Below are 10,501 nucleotides of genomic sequence, written 5' to 3'. Positions count from 1 at the left end.
TACAAACAAGTTAACATGGATAAAGGAGATTTATTTCATAAGTCCAAATAAACAATGCGAACGCGATTTTGATAGCTTGTGTATAGACCTGAAAATAGAATATTCTGAAAAGTTTTGTAAGCATAAGCAGGATGGGTATCTATCTGTCAGGGCGAGCTGAAAATTGTCTATGTTCCCGAATACCCAAAGTTTGGAAATTCTAAGCATTATTGGTAATCATGAACAGGATGGGCACTTAAGAATTATTCGATGCGAGCGCGAAGCACGAGTTGAACTTTTTTTATATTCCGCTGGCAAAACTAGACATCCTACGCAATTTAAGTAATCATTGACAGGATGTCCATCTAACTAATCATTCGATGCGAGCGCGAATGACCCCAAAGGTCGCCCCCCTTCCTAGGTCGAACATTACTGATCGTATAATATTCAGATCAGTGTCAAACATTAATTTGGCGACCACCCCCTTCCTAGGTCGAACATCAATTTGGCGCCCCCGCACTTTTATTACCCCCCCCCTTTTCTCTTCTCTCCTTTTCTCCTCTTCTTGTTTCCTTCTCTCTTTTTCTTTTTTTCTTCTTTCCCCCTCCTTTTTATCTCCCTTTTGTCAAATGGCTCAACTTGCCCCATATATGGGGTAAGTTGTGCTCCCCTCTGGGGTAAGTTGAGCCACAAAAACTATGTACAAGATCTATGCGGGAAGAACCAGCATGTCATTTTTTATTTAAAGTCTTTCACTTGCTAATTCGCTGTAAATACTAACATCCTCTATAAGTAAAAGAACTGTCATGTGCATTTGTTCCTTTCTGCCTGCATATCAATGACTTATTAAGGTTTGTTTGTTTTTCTTGTTATACATTACCATAAGAATGACCATGGCTCAACTTGCCCCATGTTGGTTGGCTCAACTTACCCCATTCCGAACTTCATGCAATATTTTCACATCCGCATATTTTCATATGCATCCATCTTGTATAAGACCATGACAAGAATGAGAATCTATACCTGGATTAACAATATTGTTCTTATTTCTTTATTATATTTAAAGACGTGTATGTGTAAAAAGCAATGATCTATTTCACACCCTTTTTTACTTTTTTGGCTGAAATTTGTATTTTTCCCTCTAAAGTACTTTTTGTTACAAAGTCGAAAACAATGTGGTGGAGTTAAGGGTTATGTAATGGGTCATCAATACACGACACCACCATAATGTCTGACTCATTCATTATTGGCCTGGGGGTGGTGGCTCAACTTGCCCCTATGCTCAACTTACCCCGCCTTGTCCTATAACATGCAACGTATAATTGACTGACCTCATGCACGGGGGAAAAGTTCATTGCCCGGAGTTCATTGACGACCTGTAGGATCTAGTGTTGAGATCTCCACATCACATCCCTCTCCGGGGGCGGATCCAGCATTCGCCGATTGATTTTTTTTTTTTTTTTATACCTAAATGGAAATTCTATGCACTTTTTTATTTTTTTAAGCTAAACAAAATAAGTAAACTACTAAGCAATAAATGATTCGAGCGGAAGGCGCAAGTTGATTTATTTGACATTTTGACGTAAATGGAAATACAAAGCACTTTTTTAAACTAAAACAGAATAGGTATATATTTCGCCTCAAATTTATTATGTTTGATCATGGACCAATAGGTCCATGGTTTGATCTATCCATTCACTACGTATCGCTACAGAGCGCATGGCTATGAGTAAACAACTTTTTTAGGCTTAGGCGGCGATTTGTGCATGGTAAGAGAGATAAGAACGCGTTAAGAAGATTTTCAGAATACCGAATTGCAATGATTAATAGCGTCTTCTTATCTCAGTGAGATAAGATAAAAGATAAGAACAAAGATAAGAACGTTTTCAGAATACCACCCCTGGCCACACCGCTCGAGCGTTGTTGGAGCGGTCGTGGAGCGGTAGGGAGAGAGGGTCGAATTTCGTTCACAAAATTGGGGGGAAATCGAAAACAAAATAAAAACAATCGAAATCGAAAATGGTGAACGTTAGCCAGCGGGGATGATTTTTTCTATCCGCTCCACGACCGCTCCAACAACTCTCGGGCGGTGTGACCAGGTCTTAAGGTGCAATTTTCGGAATAGGGCTTTCACATACGGCTCTTTCTCCCGTTATAATATCATGGAGCTAAGGGAATCGAGTGACAACGAAATGCAAATCTATCCCATAGCTTCCGATTTCTAAATAAGTACAAAGGAATGTAGCCTTTGGTGGCGACCTGTGATGCGAGAAAAATACAAGTGCATTGTGTTGAAAATAGATAACAGGGAATATTTCAAACTTTTTAATCATAACAATGTGGATATTAAACACGTGACGAAATATATCTCAAACCCTACGGTCCTGTAATTGGGTGAAATGTTATATGATAACCGGGATGATTAAACAGTTTCAAAATGTGACTAAAACCCACAGAATTTGACAATTTTATCAATATTTCCACACACTTAACGCACGTTACAAAAAAAGATTAGTTTGAGGGAATATATTTATTTTCGATTTTGTTTTCAACTTGCAGATGAAATTGGCAATGATATTATTCACAGCTCAAATCGATGGAAACCTTCAACTGGGGCCGATTGCACGAAAGGGTCTTTGCAAGGACCGTCTTTCGTGTCGCCCATTTATTATGATGCGCCATGTGAAACGCATTTCAAATTATTTATCTGCAAACATATTTTATTCGTCCGTTAAAATAAAAAAAATTTATTTTTATTAAATGATGTGATATCTCATGAAATTGTATAAAATTTGATTCAAAAGCAAGCTTAGGAAATTTATTTGTTTATCATAAATTTCAGAAATACCCCGCTTATAGCGCATCATAAAAGATGGGCGACACGAAAGACGGTCCTTGGAAAGACACTTTCGTGCAATCGGCCCTGATCACTAGGTGTTTGTGACTTCTTTGTTTGGCACATATTTGGGCCTCAATAGTTATGTCAGGAAAAGTTGTTACACATAAACTGGATGCAGATAGAACCGGAGATAGAATTGGAAAGCTGCGTCAAATGGGCAGGAAATAGGATGCAAAAATCACTTAAAAGCTGCGTATCCATTAATTCAAACTTAGGAAAAATATGACATCTCTATCATCTCTATGTGATAGAAGTGAAGAAAATAAAATGCGTAATCTGATGAAAAGCAATCATATCACCAAGTTTAGTTCTGTTTACAAAACTATCAGTGGAATCACTTCTTACACATTATGACCAATGGTCAACAGCACAATGACCCGAATTCACAAAAGTGATTTCGTTTTATAAACCACCTTTGTGAATCGGAAAATCAACAAAACCCACGGTTGAAACCATAGTTTCTGCAGAAACCACCTTTGTGAATTCGGGCCAATAATCTAGCTTATTTTCGAAGCCCTACTCATGTGTACCTCAAGTGTAAATGCATGCACCTTGCTTTTCTGTGAGGGACAGCGGAACGGCTTTGAAGGGGGGGGGGGGGCTGTAAACATCACAGTCAGATGGAAATTTTACGTGTAGTATACACGGTTTGGGAAAAATTTGGGAGAGGGGTGGGGCCGGGCTGAAGCCTCCACCAATGGGGTTCGCGGCCCCTGTATGTTTTGCACTTGCAATTTATTGGTATACGATTTGTCAATTCCACTTTTTGGTCCGGTCGGGGAGTTTAAAAACTTGAATGTTAGTAAAAAGATTTATAACAGAATAAGATAATAGAACAAGGGTAATTTAGTATACAGAAGGGTTTGAAGATATACTACAGTGCGTATCAAAAAAGTTTACACTTTGAAAAAGCCCTGGGGATTAAAACAATATACAACATGTGAGTAAATTTTCACATATAATCTTGAGTTTGGGTCTCATCTATCCAATGAAAGCAAAAGTTTTGGCAGAATGTTAAACTTGAGTGAGCACTGTCCATTTTTGTAAAGCTTGCAGAAATCTGTTTGCGCAGAAATGCTCGTTTTCACGCTGTGTCAAGGGGAAAGGGCGAAATCAAACTTACCCTGGAAACATTTCTCACACATTTCCCTTGCACTTTTAGTCAATTGAAATAAAACGGATACATTCAAGCATTTTGTAACAATTTTGCCACCCAAATTGAAATTTCAACACTTAGTAACCACAACCTTTACCCTTTTTGTGCCAGCTGGATATGAGGACATAACTGAATCTGAACAAAAGTTTATATCAGACATCTCCAGCATTTTTTCACTAAGTTTTTATCATTTAAAGTGGGTTTACATTTCATTTTTCGTTTGATACTTGTTTCTTCACACTTTTTCCAAGCTTGACAATGATTAACAAAATAAAAATCAAGCCAAAGCCATTTCATGTAAATCACAGCTCAATGTAAAGGAAATATCGTCACGATGGCCTTGGTGTTTGGGGGAGCGGTGTGGGACTCAAAGCACTCTTCGAAGTGTTTTGGGCAAGGAAAAAAGTTTAAAAAGGTAAAAGATATCTTCAAATCAATTTTAGTAGCTAAATTCCACGTGTTCTTTATGATTAAGGTCTACTTTTATTCGCATAACTATTTCAAAGTTCTGCGCAAATCATTTTTCAGTAACTTTTCAAAAGTAAGTGGTGTTCACTCAAGCGGATGATGTGTTAACAAACTAATACACAGTAAAACTTCTGCATGAAAGAAATAAAGAGAGGAAGAGAGCGAGAGAGAGGAAGGGATCATAAGTTGAGACAAAAACAACCCAGAAGGAAAAACCAGTTCCACTGGACCAGTTAGACCAGTATAATTTTAACTGGTAACTCTGGAAATTGGAACATCGGTTTACTGGTCTAACTGGTCATACTGGTCCAGTTAAAATTTTACTGGTCCAGTTAAAAATTAAACTGGTCTTGAAGTACTGGAATTTTATACTGGTCTTGTTTCTGGTGGTTGTTACTGGTCTCACTGGTCTTCATACTGGTCTAACTGGTCTTCAAACTGGTCGAACTGGTCCTCGTACTGGTCTTACTGGATCAGTTTATTACATGCATTTGGTTTGTTATATACCATGGCCAGTGAAATGTGATGGAAAAGATAGTTAGTAAATTAATCTTTCTGCTGTTATTTTGAATGTGATGTATGAAATTACACATTTTCATTGTGAATTAGTTCACACACTTATTTTGAAGGTTTTCAAACAACAATGAGTGCTATTGCAAGGATATTCCATTATAAATCCTGATTTTTCTTTAAAAAACAGGAAATATGCAAATGAGGTAAACCACGTGATCAGCATCATCAGAATTATTGGTATTACTGGGGCCCGTTGCAGAAAGAGTTGCAATCAATCGCAACTCTGAAAATCATGCGCAACTTGATTGTCAACCAATCAACAGCGCGCATTTGGGACTTGCGATTGATTTTTTGACTTGCGTTTAAACGCAACTCTTTCTGCAACGGGCCCCTGGTCTTGACCAGTTCAATTTCAAACAATGAATTACTTTAGAGTTGACTATATATCATGGGAATACACCTTGCTTTGATCTTAATCATAATAAGAGGAAATAATTATTTTAATGTTAATATCAATACTTGATAATTATGATAATATTAATAAAAATAATTACAATATCAATAACAATAATAACAGTAATAAGAATGATTACAACAATGATCATAATAATCATAATAATAATAATTGTGATAATCATAAGAGCAATGATGATAACAATGATAAATGATAACGATAATAAGTTTCTCTGAATTGCAAGATTCATTTTTCATAATTTGTATCAATGGTCTGATAGAGGTTGGAGAGGTCGGACGTGTTTTAAAAGTGCTCTGACATTTTGTGCAATTTTACCGTGTTTCCTGACATTTTGTGAAAAAGTTTTATATGGTTGCATCAGAAACTGGATAGTGAATATCAAGGATATACTCATTTTTCATTTGGATTACTTATTTGGATACTATCAAACATTTTTAACTTGAAATTTTGATCATTTTGGAGAAGAAAGTGTCAATAGACTTCTAAAACTAGCATCATTTACGCGTCATTGCCTAGCAACTCATCATTAAACGCATACTGGCTTGGATGGAACGCATGACTGGTATCTCTTTGCGCAACCATTCTTTGTGCGCTTAATTCTGATTGTTTCATGTAATTGTGACGTCACGATGTCTGGGAAGAGAAAGTCGTCGAAAAACAACTCTGGTGATATAAGAGACGAATGAAAACTATCTTCTATCACTGATCAAGAATGAGCTAGGGAAACTTTCCAATTCCTTGAATGCTAAGTTGACCGTCTTGGAACAGTCGATCGACAGTATACGAGAGGGACAAAGTAGTATTGTCAACTCGCTGTCGTTCCTCAACGAGAAATTTGAGGAAATGAAGTTGAAGGCCGAGAAGATAGAAAAGGAAAACAGAGAACTGAAGGAACAAAACATCTGTCTTCAGAAGAGATTCAGTGAGTTGACCTTCCAGCTTAACGAACTTGACCAGTACCACAGAAGAGTCAACTTGGAGGTGGCAGGTGTACCAGAACGACAGGGCGAGGTTCCTGAAAGGATCGTACTTAATATCGCGAAACACATCAGCCCTGAGCTTGCAGCATCCGACTTCGATGTGGTTCATCGGCTGGGTTCCAAACGCCAAGCTGATAACAAAGCCCGCCCAATCATCGTGCGATTCACCACAAGACGAGCTCGGAACATCATGTACGATGGGAGAAGGAAGCTGAAGACTCTCTCCACAAAGGATCTTGGATACAACAGCGATGGCAAGATCTACCTCAATGAAAACTTGATCGCTTCCACTAAGGAGCTAATGAAAGATGTCAACAAGGCCCGCCGAGATGCCGGATACAAGTTCTTGTGGACCCAGAATGGCCGAATCTATGTAAGGAAGGATGAGAAGTGTCAACCCATCATCATTCATTCCAGAGAGGACTTTTCTAAGCTGTAGAAGGACTATCCATGTTTTTCCATTTTCCAGTATTCTTTTTATTTCTTATGAAATTCACGTCACAAAATTTTTCGCATCGATCAATTTTGTGTTATTTTCCGTGGTATATTTTGCATTCTTTCACTGCCCTTTCAATAATGTTTCAATACCAGACATTTCATGGAGGTCATTTTACTTATTTTTGTGTGCAAATATTCTTCATCGACCGTTAATAATTGTATCAAATAATCTTTATTTTGTTAACTATTACAACTGCAGTATTTTTCAAACTCGAATTTGGGGTCATGACGGTATCAAATCTAAAAGATGCTTTATATGCTCAGCTTACAAAGATTTTGATTTAAAATGGCAATATATTCTATTTAATAATGGTGGATAATATGCGTGATTTCCCATTTTATCATCTGAATAATGATGATTTCTTATTACTAAATCATCCAAGTCAGGATAAAAGTAATATTATCTCAAATCATCATACTCCATTTGATAGATTTTCTACTGATATTCTTACAAATAATTTTGATGAACTTCAAGTTGAATTCGATATTCATGATAAAGCATACAATCTTTCCTCTTCTCCATATTATACAGAAAATTCATTCAAAGACTATGCTAAATTGATTGGAGAAGATGATGTTTTTATTTTGCATTTGAATATAAGAAGCGCTAACCAAAACTTCGAGAAATTACGATTATTATTAGAAAATACACAATTTGCCAATCCCCCAATCATTGCTCTTACTGAAACTTGGTTCACGGAAACACCTAATTCCTTATGCACCATCCCGAATTATGATATTGTTATAAACAATAGGAAAAATAAAATTGGAGGTGGACTAGCATTATATATTCCGTCTTCATTTGATTATGCAATTAGACATGAATTTGAATATATGAATGATATCATCGAATCCTTATTTGTAGAAGTAAAACTTCAAAAAGATAAGAAAACTCTAATAGGTGTCATCTACAGACCTCCTCAAACTTCTTGTATAGAAGATTTTTTACTTGCTACTAATGAACTTTTGCAAAACGGAGAATTGATAAATAACAATTGTATCATCACTGGTGATTTCAATATTAATCTCTTGACCAGTAATCACTCTGCAACAAACGATTTCCTTGAATTAATGTTAACTTCTACTTTTTTGCCGATTATTTCTAGACCAACCCGTATTACTGATCATTCTGCTACGCTTATAGATAATATATTCTGTAACTCTCACCCTCTTCCGAAAGCTGGCATTGTAACGACAGACATATCCGATCATTTTCTTATTTTTACCCATATCCAAACAATGCAATCACTCGCAAAAATGGAAAAGAAATATAGGATCTGTCGCAACTTTAGTGACAAAAATATTGAACGCCTCCAAGAAGATTTAAGCTCTGTTGATTGGTCTGACGTTTATAACTCGAAAGAGAATGTCGATGACTCATTTGACATATTTTTGAAATATTTCAATGATTGCTTAGATTCTTGTGTTCCTTTAAAGAAATATCGAAATTATACGACTATAAACGTGTTCCAAAGCTACCATGGGTTTCAAAAATGATATTAAGGTCTATCAATCGGAAAAATAATCTCTATGTTTCTTATATATCAAATCCAAATGATGTTTCACGGAATAGATACACGTCTTATAAAAATACCTTAACAACTACTCTCCGAATAGCAAAAAAGAGGTTTTATTCAGAAAAATTACAATCATATAAAAACGACCTTAAAAATACATGGAAAACAATAAATGGGGCTCTAAACAAAATTAACAAATCTAGTGCTGTTAATAAATTATGTGTAGATGGAAATATGGTTGAAGATACTCATTCTATAGCAAATGAATTTAATTCATATTTCTCTCAAATTGGACCAAAGTTAGCTGGAAATATTATCCCTGTAGAAAATTCGTTTAAGGACTTTTTGGACAAACAAAATGATAATTCAATATTTCTTACTCCAGTTCATAGAGAAGAATTACTTGAGATTGTATTTAATTTGAAAGCAGGAAAGACACCCGGATATGATGGCATTACAAATAAAGTATTGAAAAACATTATACATTCTCTTGCTGATCCCCTGCTTCATATATTTAATTTATCATTGCAGCTTGGCCAGGTCCCAAAGAAGATGAAAATAGCTAAAGTTATACCCATTTTCAAGAAGGGGGACCAATTAATTACTAGTAATTATCGCCCAATATCTTTGTTAACTTCGTTCTCAAAAATTCTTGAAAGGATCATTTATAAAAGGACAGTTGCTTTCCTTAAGAAATATAGTATTATATGTGATAATCAATTTGGTTTTAGAGAAAAACATAATACAACTCATGCTATATTGACATTAATAAATAAAATATCTACTTCTTTTGATAATTCTGATCATACTGTAGGATTATTCCTTGACTTCTCAAAAGCGTTTGACACAATAGATCATGAAATACTGTTATGTAAGCTATCAAATTACGGTATCAGAGGGACAGCTTTACAATGGTTTAGGAGTTATCTTACTGATAGAATTCAGTTTGTTACAGTAAATGAATCAGAATCTCCAACAAGGCCAGTTTCCTGTGGAATTCCACAAGGTAGTATTCTTGGCCCCTTGTTATTTATACTTTATGTTAATGATATGAAAAATTCATCTCATGTTCTCTCATTTATTCTCTTTGCTGATGATTCCAATATTTTCTATACACACCATGATCCACATGTACTTGTGAGCACTATGAATACAGAATTTAAAAAAGTAACAAACTGGATTAAAGCCAACAAATTGTCACTGAATCTGCAAAAAACTAATTATATGCTTTTTAGTCATTCATTGAAACATCTACCGCATCAAATACTTTTAGATAATACTGAAATCAAAGAAGTGCAAACAACAAAATTTTTAAGTCTTACTATTGATAACAAGCTTACGTGGAATGCTCATATCAACAATACTTGCAAAACTCTGTCAAGAAATATTGGAGTCATCAATAAGCTTAAATACGTTCTACCAGCACAGGCGCTATCCATGTTGTATTGTGCATTAATTCTACCATATCTTAATTATGGAATTCTGGCATGGGGTAATGCCTCTCAAACGAGACTGAATAAAGTCTTGCTACTTCAGAAAAAAGTACTGAGAATAATATGCAATATGTCCTTTAGAGCTCATACGGATGAATTGTTTCGTCAGAAACGTATCCTTAAAATCAATGACCTGTACCGCTTGCAACTATTCCAATTTATGTATCAGCTAGATAGAAATAGTTTACCTAATGTCCTACAAAAGAAATTTATGAGAAACAATACTTTACATTCATATAATACGAGACAATCAAATGACTATCACTTACCTAAAAGTAAAACAGTATTTTCTAGCAAAACTGTATTTTTCACAGGACCAAAACTCTGGAATTCTCTGGACAGAGAAATGAAAGAGGCAGCTAATCTTATACGATTTAAATTACTCATCAAAAAATTTCTCCTGAATTCTTATTGATTCAATCTAATATTTGTGAACTTCATACTTATCCACGGTAGTATTGAATATTTTTTTAAGTCAATATTTAATTTTGTATATAGTGTAAATACATTTGTGTTACAGTGT

At 35.4% G+C, this 10,501-nt stretch overlaps 1 protein-coding gene across 1 annotated transcript; it reads left to right on the top strand.

The window, feature by feature from the left end:
• Positions 1-6,333: 6,333 nt before the first annotated feature.
• Positions 6,334-6,909, top strand: LOC121406861. The gene has a single exon (XM_041597731.1). The coding sequence runs from the start codon at positions 6,334-6,336 to the stop codon at positions 6,907-6,909; it is 576 nt and encodes a 191-aa protein (XP_041453665.1).
• The last annotated feature ends 3,592 nt before the right edge of the window (positions 6,910-10,501 follow it).

This window comes from Lytechinus variegatus, chromosome 2, assembly GCF_018143015.1.
Source record: "Lytechinus variegatus isolate NC3 chromosome 2, Lvar_3.0, whole genome shotgun sequence".
Classification (NCBI taxonomy): domain Eukaryota; kingdom Metazoa; phylum Echinodermata; class Echinoidea; order Temnopleuroida; family Toxopneustidae; genus Lytechinus; species Lytechinus variegatus.
The sequence above is the reverse complement of the archived record's forward strand: the minus strand, read 5'-3'. Positions and strand labels throughout refer to the sequence as shown.

Excerpts from the sequence above, each read along its gene's own strand:
- LOC121406861 (XM_041597731.1), top strand. The coding sequence starts at position 6,334 with ATGAAGTTGAAGGCCGAGAAGATAGAAAAGGAAAACAGAGAACTGAAG.